General features: G+C 31.7%; 2 protein-coding genes across 6 annotated transcripts; both read left to right on the top strand.

Annotated features, from left to right (window-relative positions):
- Positions 1–1,300: 1,300 nt before the first annotated feature.
- LOC120772531 (nose resistant to fluoxetine protein 6) lies at positions 1,301–5,342 on the top strand. 2 transcript variants are annotated; one of them, XM_040101200.1, is made up of 11 exons: positions 1,301–1,459; positions 1,537–1,841; positions 1,902–2,067; positions 2,131–2,277; positions 3,278–3,659; positions 3,722–3,887; positions 4,041–4,120; positions 4,312–4,425; positions 4,493–4,812; positions 4,898–5,040; positions 5,111–5,342. In XM_040101200.1, exons 1-11 carry the CDS (start codon positions 1,381–1,383, stop codon positions 5,267–5,269), a joined length of 2,061 nt encoding a protein of 686 aa, XP_039957134.1. In that variant the 5' UTR covers positions 1,301–1,380; the 3' UTR covers positions 5,270–5,342. The 2 variants fall into 2 exon arrangements, with proteins under 2 accessions (XP_039957134.1, XP_039957133.1); XM_040101199.1 differs by having other exon boundaries at positions 1,303–1,459; positions 4,493–4,833.
- Positions 5,343–8,785: 3,443 nt separating this feature from the next.
- Positions 8,786–14,738, top strand: LOC120771471 (receptor expression-enhancing protein 5). Of its 4 annotated transcripts, XM_040099498.1 has the most exons (5): positions 8,786–8,977; positions 9,694–10,022; positions 11,574–11,806; positions 12,812–12,911; positions 14,137–14,738. In XM_040099498.1, the coding sequence occupies exons 2-5, from the start codon at positions 9,881–9,883 to the stop codon at positions 14,208–14,210; spliced, it is 549 nt and encodes a 182-aa protein (XP_039955432.1). In that variant the 5' UTR covers positions 8,786–8,977; positions 9,694–9,880; the 3' UTR covers positions 14,211–14,738. The 4 variants fall into 4 exon arrangements, with proteins under 4 accessions (XP_039955432.1, XP_039955433.1, XP_039955434.1 ...); XM_040099499.1 differs by lacking the exon at positions 8,786–8,977 and having other exon boundaries at positions 9,691–10,022; XM_040099500.1 differs by lacking the exons at positions 8,786–8,977; positions 9,694–10,022 and adding an exon at positions 10,325–10,773.
- The last annotated feature ends 294 nt before the right edge of the window (positions 14,739–15,032 follow it).

Genomic DNA, 15,032 nt, shown 5'->3' with positions numbered 1-15,032 from the left:
AAGGCGCAAGAAATATAGTATGATATGCATCCTTAATTCTTTGAAATTTGAAATGTGAAATTTAACTATCTCACAGCCGCCCAATTGTGATCCTTCAAAACCTCTGTCCCGAGAATCAGAATTGTAACCTAACATATCCTAATTTGACATATGCATATAATATGCACAAACTCGACAATGATAATTACAAATGTGCAAGTAGATATGGTCTGTGGGAACTGATCTGTAAGGATCGTACCGTTATCATTACACTACTGTTTACGAATCAAATATGGAATATGGAGTATATTCCATATAAAATTAAGTGTTCTACTTAGGTATTGATAATGCAGATCCACACTTCGATACTTTTTATTTTACAAATTTTAAAGCAATAACTTTAATAATGAATACGCTCAGAAATTCTTGCTTTAAGTTAAAAAAAGTATTTACGTAGAAGGCTATGTTTTGACCAAAATGAAAATATCCATTGATTTGCAGTTAATAGATAGTGAATTGAACTTAAAAACCTATATTGTTTTAAATGAAAAACGCACTTAAGTCACAGCATCTTAACAATATGGAAAAACACTTTTCCGGTATCATATTGGGCTGACTAAATTTCTTATTTAGCAAGAGATAGACTGTTTTTGTCTGCATAATTGAGAACATAAATAATCAAAAAAGTTTATTCAGCTCGATGAAAGTATTGTTATTCTTTTATTCCCTTTAATTCTTAAGAAAAACATTTAATTTAAATTAAATAGTAAAATTCGTACTGTTCATGAAAGCTGACCGATAACAACAGAAAATTTTATTCCCCTAATCTTCTTTGTTTGTCCGTGTCACGATCTTTATCAATACTTCAACTGAAAAGTATTTTCAGATGTCTATTACAATCATAGATATGTTTGTATGTACATTTATCTTAAAAAATGTCGTAAGCCCAAACGAGAGAACGTTATATTTATAATTACAATTAATTAATAATTATTAATTAATTAATCATAATTATAAATTAATTAATTATAATTATAAACGTTCTCTGCCCAAACCAATGCCACGATCAACAATATTCACATGTATTACTATTATGATTAATTTCCAATAAAATTAAAGATTTAAAAAAGTGCAAAATTAAGATCGTTCCATGCCAATTTTAGGGCAACAAAGGAGACTAAAGTACAGACCGTTCGTGATTACGGACGAAAGTGAATCTTCACATGCAATATTGATCTAAAAATGAACGTCACACTTTATTCGAACTGTTGAGGCGTGACACATGCAAAAACTATACTTATCAAAGACATTAAATATAAGTAGTTCGATTTCAAGTTTTGCAAGTACTCGAATCGGAAGCTTGCAATATTTTGTACATGCTTTCCAAAAGCTATTGTAAGGATGAACTACTTTAATTTATTCGTACTTGTGAATATTTTCCTAACGGCCAAATTATTTGTTGTGATAGGCCAATTCAACCGTAAGCTATACATCTCCAGAAATACATACCATATACGTACATATATCTACATATGTGTGTGGTCTTTAATTTTTTAGTGAGTGTTTACAGACAGATGCCTCCGCTTTATCAATTTGATGATTATGATCGATGTCTCGAATCGGACACTGTCACTTCCAATATTAGGGCGACTTATTGTGTTGTTTATGCAGAAATAGTAGAAAACGAGACTTCAAGACTATGGAACCAAATCACAAGTTTCTCAACAGACAGAAGACATTATTTCAGTCATGATCGACTATTTTTTGGGGTCTGTTTAGAACGCTGTAAACAATTATTACATGGAGCGATAACATCTCCTCAACATGAATTAGTGAAAAATGGAGCTATTCGCGATACTGAGGTTAGTTGAAATATTTCGTCCATTGTGTACAAACACACATAATATCAAAATAAATTTTAGTTAGTTAACTATTATTTGAATGTTCATAAACGAGAAACTGACAATCGTATTCGATATGACAAGATGGTTAATCGTTGTCTTAATTACGATTTTCACCACAACTTTGGATTAGAATTGCGTACGAGCATCGAATACTGCGAAGAAGCGAATGTGTACTTGGAACATGGTAATTATACCCTTTGGATCATAGTACCAACGAAATGTAAAAACTTGTGTTTTATAATTTCAGACTCCTTAGATGTTACTGTTTATACAATTCTTGCTATCATTGCTTTGGTATCGATCTTTTCTACTATGTATGACTATCGTTTAAAGAAGTCGCAAATTTTAAGTAAACAAAACAACGAATTTTATAAAGTTCCACTTCAATGTTCAGGTAATAATTTATATCTATGTAATGAATAATGCCTTTGAAGTACGCCACCTTAAGAGCAAAAATTGTCCAAATCCATCTAATACTGTTCAAGCCTCTAGGTACCGAATATTTGGACCCCAGAACATATAGTTGATTTTTATTCGCAAATATCAGTCAATGTCTGAAAAATATGGTAGAATTGAAATTCAGGGATAATCCTTTCCTGACAATGGTATGTCTGTGTGCCAAAAATGGGTTGAATCCGGAAATCAGCTCTCATATATCAAACAATATGTGAGTTATCTCAATGAAAATTAAAAGAGCGTGTTTTACTCATAACAATGTATCTATGTGCCTAAAATGGATAAAATCGGGAAAACATCAGGATTTTCGAACATCCTGCTGGCATTACTCCATATGATTGGTGATTGTATGTGGTGATGAAACATTGGGAGCTTTTTAATAGTCTGTGACATGTTAATTGTATGTAGTGTTGGTTAAAATTGATAAAATCGGATCGATACTACCCCAAGCCCGTTTTTCTAACGAACCTTACGAAGAATAAGTCGGTCAGTGTGTAAGTTGCATTTTTTTTCTCTTCTCTTCTTCCTCTTCCTTACTTGTAAAATACATTTTTGTATCTGTTTGTTAGAATAGAATATATTATATAAAGAATTTTTATATCAAATCGAATTATGCTAAGCTAAGCATTTTCCTCAACTTTAACAAGTAATCTCTAGTTCTGACGTACATACATATGTATGTATGTATGTACAGGAATTAGCGATATCAATGCCATAACCTAATTTTTGTTTATTCAAATATGACCGAAAGTTTTAGTCTTTTTTTGATTTATTCGTAAAATGGATATGCTCTTTATTTAAGACGTGAAAATTTGCAGTTTGTGCCTTCTTGTTTCTGGAACCATATACCATATAAAACTCGAAGACATTCTTAAGCACATCTTTTCTTTCACAGTCAACCAGATAACAAGATAAACATAACATTATGAACATTTCAGAGCACCAACTATGGGTTTCATTTTCAATATGTCGCAACTTTTATCATATTTGTGATTCCTCAAAAAGTCGCAGCCAAACAGCAGAAGATCTCCGGTTTTTCGATGGCCTACGTGTAATTGGAGTATTTTTGGTGTTATTCGTACATTCTTTGATACTTTTCATGGCTGTGCAAGTGGATAATCCGCAATTTTATGAAACGTTTTTTTATCATCCTGAAACAGCCATTTTGGAAAATGGAGCAGCAATAATTCAAATATTTTTTGTAATGAGCGGCTTTTTACTTTATGTAAATTTCAACGAAAGAAAATTTGTTACCAGCAATACTAGCCTTATAGATTGCGTTGTTATATATTTGAAAATATTCTTTCATCGATATTTGAGGTAATTCTGTTTATTTATCTGGGTAATACGTTTATTCAAATTCTGGAAGAAATTTGGCTTAGGCTTCTACCATCTCTAATGATGTTGATTCTTTTCAATTCTACCATGCTTGTGCGGCTACAAAATGGACCATTCTGGAGGCATTATGTGGAAGCCGAGCGCGTGTTTTGTCGCGAGTTGTGGTGGCAGAACCTACTTTTTGTGAATAATTATCTTTTGAAAGAGAGTGTATGTACATACATACATATACTAATATTATCTTAATGTTACATCCAATTATTTTTTTCTCGTTACGTACATACATATGTATATGCATGTATGTATATATGTATGTACATACATATGTATATCAAATATGCAATTTATTTACACCGTACTCAGTGCTCACATCAGACATGGTACCTTGCTGCCGATATGCAACTTTTTGAATTATTCCTTATAATATTAATCATTATAAACAAGTAAGTAAATGATATATGTATATTGGCAGATTAATTTTAAAACCGTTTTAGTTCGTACCGTTTTACACCTATATTTAATAAAACTAAAAATATAATAAATATATTAATCAAATGAAATACAATATTATTTACATAGCAGCATATGTATATTTATGTATGTATGTATATGTGTTATTTTTGCAATTTTTCAGATTTCCGAAGGTACGGCTATTTGTATATTCAATTCTTTTATTATTAATGTTTTCGGTAACGGGATTTATAACCTACTTTTTGAAACTAAAACCAATATACCATACAAATCCAGAGTGAGTCTTTTTAAAGTTTTACATTTGATTACTTATTTGTTTTCATGTATGTATTTTCCAATAATAGGAACTACCGTTATATGTTTTTTCGAGATGCAGAAACTTTTTACCAAGCGTATACACCGTTCTACACAAATATTGGCGGTTACTTCTTCGGCGTAATTTCTGCTGAATTATATTTGAAGTTACGAAACCATTCGAAGCAATATCGTGGTTTACTAAAATATGAATTGAGTTGGTGGCTAATATTTCCTATAGGTTTTGGTTTAATTTTTGTTGCCGCATTTGTTATGTCGTTCGAAATCGACGAGCCATCCATTTGGACAGCTTTATTTGCAAGTTTTTATCGCAATGTGTGGGCTCTATTATGCAGCACGGCAATACTAGGCATGTGCTTGAAGTTAGGATGTGGGTCACACAAATACCTAGGTACAATCTTATTTCCTTTCATTAATGTAAAATGATTTTTCAGGGATCGTGTACGAGTTTTGCCGTCGTCCAGTTCTCCGGACTTTATCCAAGTTATCATATCAAGCGTTTCTTTGGCACTTGGTCGTTCTACGTTTAATTGGCGGTTTCTATAGACAACCAATTTATATAAATCGCTTTTATTTGGTAATCGTATACGAGTAACATATGTACATCGATTATGTAGTTAAAAGCAATTTTAAAACATTTGTTACAGATTTGCCAGATTGTAGTTGCGTTTGTATTGACACAAGCCGTTGCCTTTGTTTTCGCACTATTTTTTGAATACCCTGTTGCAGCAATAATTAAATATATTTTGCCTTATTATAAGGACGAAAGGAATCAAGACAAGAGAGATGTCTATAATTTAAACTGAGTTGTATTATGTAAAAATTAGCACTGTAAAATTGTGTCAAGTGATCAATAAATATCTCTGTTTTATATATGAATGTGTGTATTAGAGCGGGTTGATTTACAAGGATCAAAAAACACAAAAATCGCGTTTCCGGCAAATGTTCTACGGATCATTCTGAACAACTTTGCCTAAGAGATTATGGGTCTAAAACCGGTTTCGAGACAGCGATTTTTAAGGCGCTCTATTTCATTTGAAATCATAAATGTGTGTGTTTATTACATATGTACATATTCAAGGGGTGAGTAGGGTAATCTTTTTTACATTTTTTTACATCTTCTGTTCCCTTATACCCTTAGAATTAATGTAGAAACCCACTTTACCATTCGAAGGTTTCGAAAAAGGTCCAAAAATGGTAATACCGCTCGACGTTCGGAGCACTCGGAGTGCACACCCTAAACTCTAAAGGCGTTTAACTCAAAACACACTTTATTAAACTGGCGGACGTGATTCCGGTCGAACTACTCAACCGATTTGCATAATTTTTTTTTTTAATGTTCACAAAACGCCTGGCTATCGTCCCTATATTTTTTATAATTTATTGACAATGTTATGAAAAAATTTATGTAAAAAAACATGGGGAAAAATTTGAAAAAACTTTTTTATTTATCAACATTTCTTCATGATTCTAGTAAGGACGATAACCATTCACACACTTTTTAAGAATAAATTGGTTTTTTGCGTTTCAGATGATCCAAACATGAGAAATCGTCTCCGCCAGTGAAAAAAACGCATCTCATTCACCCAGCCATTTCTACGCAGATGTCATAAAAAAATTCCGAAAATTTTTTTTATATACTCCACGATATACCTCATGATACATATCTAAAAAAAAGTTCTATTGTAGAATAAACATTTCTATGAAAAAAAATGTCAGAAAAACAAGCCAGATTACCCTACTGACCCCTTAAATTACAATTATCCCAAGAATGATAGAATAAAAGATTACGACCTCAGTATATACAGTAATAAACATTTGTTTTCTTTACATACATATACTCAACTCTAGAAAATCTGAGGGTGTTGTGTAACACTTTTTTTGCTACTTTCATAGTAATCAGGGTGTTTTAGCATTTAAGCTACATATAAATTTTAAAGTTTGATAAGCTACACTTTAATGGTTATTATGAATGCAAGTATTTACATTATTTAAGGGATTATTTTGAATAACTTAGCATGTTTCTTAAATTTTACTGGGATATTACTTGTTATGCAAGTTGTTTTTTTTTAACTAGTGTTAAACACGCTTCAAGAATTTCTTAACTTTTGCATGCAAAAAGATACAGTCCTTGGTGGTAAGCTATTTTTTGGCATAAACAAATTGGTTAGCCGTTACAACTAAAAATTAGTTGTAATTCGCATTTAGATATAAGAACGTAATTTTATAAATAACTTATTTAAATGAAATAAGCGAATTTAAAGTTAAAAAACAAGATTGGCTTAGAAAAACAGCAGCTTTTGTAAACGAACACAGCCGTAGAAAATTCTGCACCGAGAGAAATCTAACACCAGGGACACATTTTATACATAAAAACTCACTACTTGCTAAATATCTGATTATCAGTAAATCAATGTTTTAAGGACGAAATATGACAAACTATGACGTGTAAAGCATCTATTAATAAAAAGATACCATATACATATAAATCATTTTTGATTTTGATTAAATTACAATACTTGTAGTTTTTGCCTCTTATTTACTCCTCAATATATACAACACTGCCTTGCTACCACTGAAAATCTAAGATGGCTGCTATTCACCCCTCAGAAAGCTACCACGAAAAGGTTTTCTACTGTATATACTGTGATTACGACGACCGCCATTACGAAACGTCATAGTACCGTGTTGAGAAGAACAAGAGTGAAAAACTGTCAAATGGCTTGCAAATTAAAATCGCAAAATATTATTAATTCTTTCGATTTTAATGAAAAGTTTTAGTGAAGCGATTGAATATTGTTCAGTGAAAAGATTTGAATCATTTCTAAAGAAATATATCGGCCTATTGATAATAAAATTGTCTATTAAGTTGTGATTCAAATGAAGAAGACGTTTCTTGTGTTGTATATAAATATATACATATGTATATTATAAGTTCAGATGTATCAGATTTATGAAGTTATGATAAAAGAATTGTGAAATTATATTGAAGATATATTTGTAACATATTTTTAACCTATCGTCAACTTATTCCAAATAACGTGAATGATTAAATCAATTGTGTTTATGATATTTCAGTCTTTCTTTTATTGTACATAAACAGATATTTATATTAGTAATAATTCTAATATAAATAAGAAAATAAATTAACTTAATGTATAAAACTAAAACTACTTATATCTTTTCTCGCAACAATATTCTAAACATTCCACTGAAATTTTTCCTGCAAAGACGAATGAATTAATATTATTTTGGGAATTTCCAAAAGTGTTTACAATTTGTATGCATTTCTATGCTTATTCTTCTCAACGCAAAACAGTTACGTCACGAAATTGTTGCACAATGTATTTGTTTTTGTAAGAATTGTCACGAGCTAAACCGAAAAAACTAACGGTAAACTAGTGTCGTAATCTTATATTCTATCATTCTTGAATTATCCTAAACATACATATAGTTAACTATTAGAGATCTTGTCACATAGATTGTTGTTTCGTTGCTTTAAAGTAGCAATACACGACACACTTGTGTTCTCGATCGGTACGAAATCCTTTCGCCAGAGAATGCGTTCAGACGATGACTAGTTTTATCGCTCAAGTGCTGAACACAATGCAAACGACATCTGTCAAATATTAAAATACATACGTTCTTATACACACAGTTATTTTGGCAGCTGCACGACTACACGACTGCAGGCCGACAGTTGTCGTTCTCGCTAACTTCAACATATTCCAGAGAACATAAAAACATATTTACTTATTTTTTGCATAAAAAATTTCACTTTGAACAAAATATCAAAATTTCATTGAAGTGAAAGGTATTAGTATGGCCACAACGAAATTGTGTGCATACAAAATGGACAACTGCGTTGTTTTGTGTACATGCCGGCCATTGTTATGTTGCTGCCTTCTTACAAATGTTCATGTAGCAGCCTTCACGACGCCATTTTCAGTTCACTGTCGTGCTGCTTCAGTCTGTCGCGGTCATTGCGTTCAGCACTAGATTGTCAAAAAATTAAATGTATTGCCACTTTTTTTAAATGATGGTCAACAATGATAGTAACAGCGCTAGAAAACGAAGAAAATGCTCCGCGACCATTTTAAAACCGTGGTTCAATATGTGATATTTAGTAATCTTCACGCATAACACTAAGCATGTTATGTAGTTGCAATTTAATTAGACCTATGCGAATACAACTCTTCATATATACAGAATGTCAACAAAAAAGAAACCTCAATATTCTTGATTGAATAATCTCTACCCTTCGAAATGTCAAAAAGAGTTTAGTGCTGTGAATGTAAATAATTGTAATTATATTTGGCACGCCATTATACGTATATAAAAAATATAAATTTAGATTTGTTAAAATCTTTTTGCTTTCTTCTGGAATCTTCTCATAAAGTTCATAGCTGCTTGTTTTCTATAAACTTTTGGGTGTGAATGGTTGCAAAAATATATTGAAACTTTTTTTCGAAGACCACTGTCAAACTGATAGACATGTCCTTTCGTCATATGAGGTATGAGTTCTTTAATCTTAGTAAGATCCAATAACTCTTAAAAACTATTTGAAGAGCATAGCACAATCTATCCAATTTATGATGCCAATGAACTAATTTAGAAAGTATTTCAATTATTTAGACTGTGTTCATACATACACAGTACACAGTACATAAATCTTGCCATTATCGTTACTAACCATAGCCAAAATTCGGCACCTTACAAGAATAAAATAATATACATAAATATTTTTGCAAATAAATATTGAAAGCAAATTTTGTCAATTGGAGCAATTTGTCTCAGTGCCGATTCGGTTTCGGAATTAACCCAAATTTTTATTTTCATAAGAGCTGTTTGTGATCTAATTTGTTTAAATTACTGGTTGTTTTAACCCTCTCATGCCCGAATTAAATGTTATGACTGAAAATTTTTCTTTTCGACACAAGATATAACACTTTAAAGTGCATTTAACGCTTCATGGTACCATATAATATCGAGAAATGTACTTGCAGGCATACATTTTTTCTTTAGGTAGAAAATGTTTACTTTCAAGTAAATTTAAATCATTAATAAATTCTTTTAAAAGTAATCTAATTACAACGTATATATTATGCTCAAATAATGAGCAAACATTATTTCTTCAATATTGCTAAAGTATCAATTTATTCGCCATAATTACAAACTCAAATATTAAAATATTCAACCAAAATTGTTATTCCATTTTAATTTCAAGCAGACCAATTATAATAATTTCAACATCTCTGTTGGCATTTCATTTGCTTACGTCAATAGAAACTGTGCGAAAGCAAAACGTCAAAAAAGAAGAAAAGTTAGATTTTGGAAAATTGGAAGCATCGTACTCCCTGGCAGATAAGAAGCAGTAAAATAGCGACTGAAAACAACAAAATTTTTCATAATTAAAGATGGCACAGAAGGCTCAGGAATTAGCAGAAAAATACCGGAAATCGGTTGAAGAAGCCCTCAACGACCGAAGCAAACCTTGGACACAAGCATTTGAAATTGTTGAGTCAAAAACAAACGTTCCAAGATTATATTTATTTTTGGGTGAGTAGGATGTAGCCGATTTGTTTTTGCCGCTTGGTTGACGACACGATGGTTATGTCTACGTCATTGTCAACGTAGACAGTAATATAATTAAAAATAGTACTATTTTTATTTAAATATAATTTTTTGTACAGAAAGTATATCTTAAAAAGACGTTTAGAAGCTATCGCATGCATGAAGAGCTTGATATCACGAATTCCAATTATTCCATTCTTGTTCACATTTCTCTTTTACATCAAATACTTGACTTTTACAGGTTAAAACGGAATTACTCATAATTTGATCATTTCTCCATTCTCTTATTTCTTGTAAAAAGATCTGCAAATATAGTAAGGTAGAAAATTTATTTAAATGCGATGTGTTTTAATTCGCTTATTATGTTTCATACACATGTTCGTATCTGTGATCTTTATTCCGATAGGTGCATATGAAATCGGTAACACCCTACAATTGGTTGACGTCACAGTGATAAGTGTTTATCAGCCCATTAAAAATAAATAAATTCGTGGCAAAAAAATGTTCTTTTGAGTATACTGACAATTCATCATTACCAATTTGTTATTTTCGGTGTTTTTGATACAACCCAGCTATTTTGCAAATATAAATGATTGAAATAAATGCAGAGCTGAATCTAAGTTTTACATTAAGATTAAGATATTCAACATGTGGATTTGGGAATATTTTATAAATTATCGAAGACGTGAAAAGCATATAAAGGCTCTCAGTGAGCCCGTTATTACATTTGGAACTGGTTTGTATATAAATAATGCATAGAGAGATTGTTTTATTTTGTTTATTATATACAAATGTCTACCAAATTTTTTCTACATGAGATCTATTAACTGTAAATTTAATTTCAATATTTGAATAATATTGCAAACATGTAGATCAGATGGATAGAAATACAAAATAATGGGACAAACAATCTTCATTTTGACTTTTGAAAAACTTCTTTTTCGGATTGCTAAACTGATGAAAAATAATAATGATTGAATTTCTTTGTCATCTATCAATAAGATGAACAAAACAATTGGCTGGGTATCATGAATATTACCTTTGTTCTCTCTCTGTACAAAAGCGTTTTCAATTCATTAGCTCAATAGCTCACTACACTTTACTGACAAGCGGCTGTTAAGCACATTTAATTTATGTATTTACGTGGCAAAGCAGACAAGAAATTTTAATTAGCGGTGAAATAGTACAACTGTTCGTTTATATTATAGCTCATTGAACTTTCATCTTCACAGATGAAAATCTACAGAAAATATTTTATACGAAAACTAGACGCTTTCTGAATTCCGTGCCAATATAATACTCTTGCAATTCGCAGAAATCCCTTGATCAAATTAATTTGTCGCTATCCGTCAGCAAGCAACAAGGAAAATGTTCGAGCCGTTACAAGAAAAGCTTTTGCAAATGTATCGCGAGCATACAACTATGACAATTGGTTAATAAAAGCAAAAAATTAGGTTTATTTTATTTACATCTGCTTTCAGATACATATTGAATGAGTGTTAGTTACTAATAATTTCTTATACAAAAATATTTCAGGCGCTGCTGCATTTTGTGCCTTGTACTTAATTTTCGGGTATGGTGCACAATTGCTGTGCAATACAATTGGCGTTGCCTATCCTGCTTACATCTCCATACATGCCATAGAGTCGAGTACAACATTGGATGATACTAGATGGTTAATTTACTGGGTGACTTATGCCATATTGTCATTAATTGAATACTTCTCCGGTTTTCTTACTTCGGTCATACCTTTTTACTGGTTGCTTAAGGTGAGTGCCATATTTAAATTATACTTTTGCGATTTCAAATAGAATATTCAGTTTTTTATACATCATTAAAATCTTTAAAATAGTAGCGGACCAAATTTAATGTCACTTAAAATTTCTGCAGAAGACTAAAACGGTTAAAATGTTTGTTTTTTTAAGGCCGCGTTTAATTAATATTTTTTATGATTACATAGTTGATATCCTCCAATATGTAATGGTTAAATTTTTTACAAATACATGAGATAATTATTGTTTACTTAAAATAACGAAATATATTGAAATTTAAGTAAAAACAAGAAATTAATTTTATCATATAAAATGTGCTGAGAAAATTGAATTCGTAGCCATCACTCTGGGCTAAAAATTTTGAAAAAGTGTGCGGGGTCTCGCCCTCTAATAACTTTAATATATGTATGTACATATCCCCTACACCACTTCAACTATAATAACCAAATTCGGCCAGAAAAATATTATAAGTCCTACAGAGAGTGTAAAATTGGATGAAATCGAAATATAATCCTGCTCACTCCCCATATAACGGTACTGTTAAAAACTACTAAAAGTGCAATAAATCAATAACTAAATACGCCAGAGACATTAAATTCAATCCCCGAGGTGCCGAATATGTGGACCCTAGTACTTATAGTTGAGTTTTGACCGAAAATATTGTTCAGTGTATGGAATATTTCCATTTCTTTGGAGAGAATACTTTCCTGATTGTAGTTTCGGGTCAATATTTACATGAGCCCCCTTATACCTAATATAAATATTTTCGAACTTCCTGGTGACTATACTGCATATATCGGACAACATGTGAGTTATCTCTCCCCATATAATGAATATCAGGATTTTCGAATATATGACTGACTTGTTCGCAAATTCAGAATAAAACAAAAAATGAAACACTCTCAAAAAAATATTACTATAGCAGTCCCTTTTTGAATAACTGTTTTTTATTAGAATATTTGAGATATTACAATACATACTATTTTATTTTGTATTTTTTAGTGCGCATTCTTAATTTGGTGTATGCTGCCTATCGAAAGGAATGGTTCCTTCGTCATCTACCACAGCGTCGTACGCCCATATTTTCTGAAGCACCACCGAGGTAATTTTTTTCTCTTATTTTATACACTCGCAACATGTTGCAGCGAGTGCGAGTATATTAGTTTTGTTCTAAATATTATTTGTAATTCCTGAAACTAGTATAGATAGTTATCAGTAGGGAGCTGTCTCTATGGTTTAACAATTGTTGAAAAGTGTACGTGGTTTCGCGAACTTCTAAAGCTATATTAACATTTCTTTCTAAATTTCTACCATAAATGGAAAGATTTTGAAAAAAAGTTAAAAAAAACTGATAACTCTAATGAAAAACGTCGAAAGCAACACATTGTGCAGAAAAGGTATTAGGGGGAATTTGGTATAAAAAGTAGACAATGCACAAAATTTATACCAAATTTGGTGAATTTCAAATCATTTAATATATTTTGAAATTGGCCAATTCGAGATACCAAGTGGAGTCAAGTCCTTCTTCACTTGATCTCACCAATAGGGTGTAGGTCTTCGTCTTCCTCTCCTTCCTCTCTACTGATTCAAAAACCTTCTAAACTGGAGTGTACTCTTTCATCTGGACAAGATGACTTAGCTACCGCTGCCGCTATCTCTTCATTCGCTGAACTATGTCAATGTCGCCGTATATCTCTTACAGCTCATCGTTCCATCGACTGCGGTAGTCGCCATTGCCACTGTGCAGAGGACTGCTGGTTCCCAAATAGGCGTAATCGGACCACAGTCACGCCCACAAAACGCCAATAATCGGAAAATTTCTAAATTGCCATAACTAAGCCGAAAATAATGACATGGTACAAAACAATATAATTTTGTACAACGAATCATATTACGGATCTTTTCTTATCTTTGAAATATTATCGTGGCTTCGCCTCGTGGCTTAAAGTATATATCTTCCAAACCATTAAAGCTATATCACTCAAATTTGTATAGGACAAATCCCTTCAACATCTCTTACAATAGGTGAAATTAGCTAATAACCCCGCCAACTGCCCATATGACGGTTTTATGAAAAGAACTAAAAGTACGCTAACTCACTAACTGAATGCATCAGAGACATTAAATTTTATATTCGGGACGGTGCAAAAGAACTTTATACGAGCCAATATAAAAATTGGAAAAGTGGGCAAAATTGTACTACAACCACGCTTACTACCACTCATATTCATATTTCATATAAACGTATCACAATATATTATTTCTAACATACAAGTAATATTTATTTTAATTAATATATAATAATAAACATATCTTTCGTTTTCCAGCTGCTGACGAATTTATTGATAAAGTGGCAGCAAAAGCTAAGGACTCTATTCATAGTATCACCAAACAAGATTAAATTATTGGAGGCAATTTGCAGCATTATTTTTTACTTGAGGTGATTGCTTGCATATCCTGAAAAAGTAAACTCATGTAAGAATGTAAACTAAACGGGAGCTGGAGGAGGGACACAACAAAAAAACGTATGAAACAAAGACGGAAACTACAAAGAACAAAGACATAGTAAAAAATATTTCACATGGCAACATTTCTTTATATATGGCTTCGCGGAGTTTCTGAGCCCACATCTTTTAATTAAATTAAATCAACAATAAAATTTTTAGTATACCGTTTTTAGAAATCACGAATACAAGAGCTACGTATAAACCGGAAAAATCATGTGTATTGTGCATTTTAAGTCCAATATTTGAATGTCTTAAGAATACGTACGCAATAAAAGAAGTAATTGCACTGCTATTATGCACCTAAGCTGTAGATTATCATCACTATTCGTTGCTTTTAAAATTTTGTATTTGAATCAAAATTTTTATTGTAAGAAATTAAATATAACAGTAAATAATTGGTGGCTTTTTGCTTGAAAACATAATATAAAACTGTTTTGTATTTGGGGCCAATTGATGTACATAGTTTAAATGAAACACATGTTTGTAGAGTACTTCGTCTGCTCCTAATATATTGTTCCAGGATTACTCATCATGTTGTTGTAGTGTTTTTGGCGATTAAACAGAATCGCTAACAGGCCGTTCCCACTACAGTCGGAACCGGAATGGACCAGGATTTTTATCCGACCAAGGACTGTCAACTCGGCACCATTCCCCGATATTCTTCAGGAATGTTTACAACAACATCCTTAATAGGGTGTCTTATGTGCACCTCATTC

Source organism: Bactrocera tryoni, chromosome 3 (genome assembly GCF_016617805.1).
Source record: "Bactrocera tryoni isolate S06 chromosome 3, CSIRO_BtryS06_freeze2, whole genome shotgun sequence".
Taxonomy (NCBI): Eukaryota; Metazoa; Arthropoda; class Insecta; order Diptera; family Tephritidae; genus Bactrocera; species Bactrocera tryoni.
The sequence above is the reverse complement of the archived record's forward strand: the minus strand, read 5'-3'. Positions and strand labels throughout refer to the sequence as shown.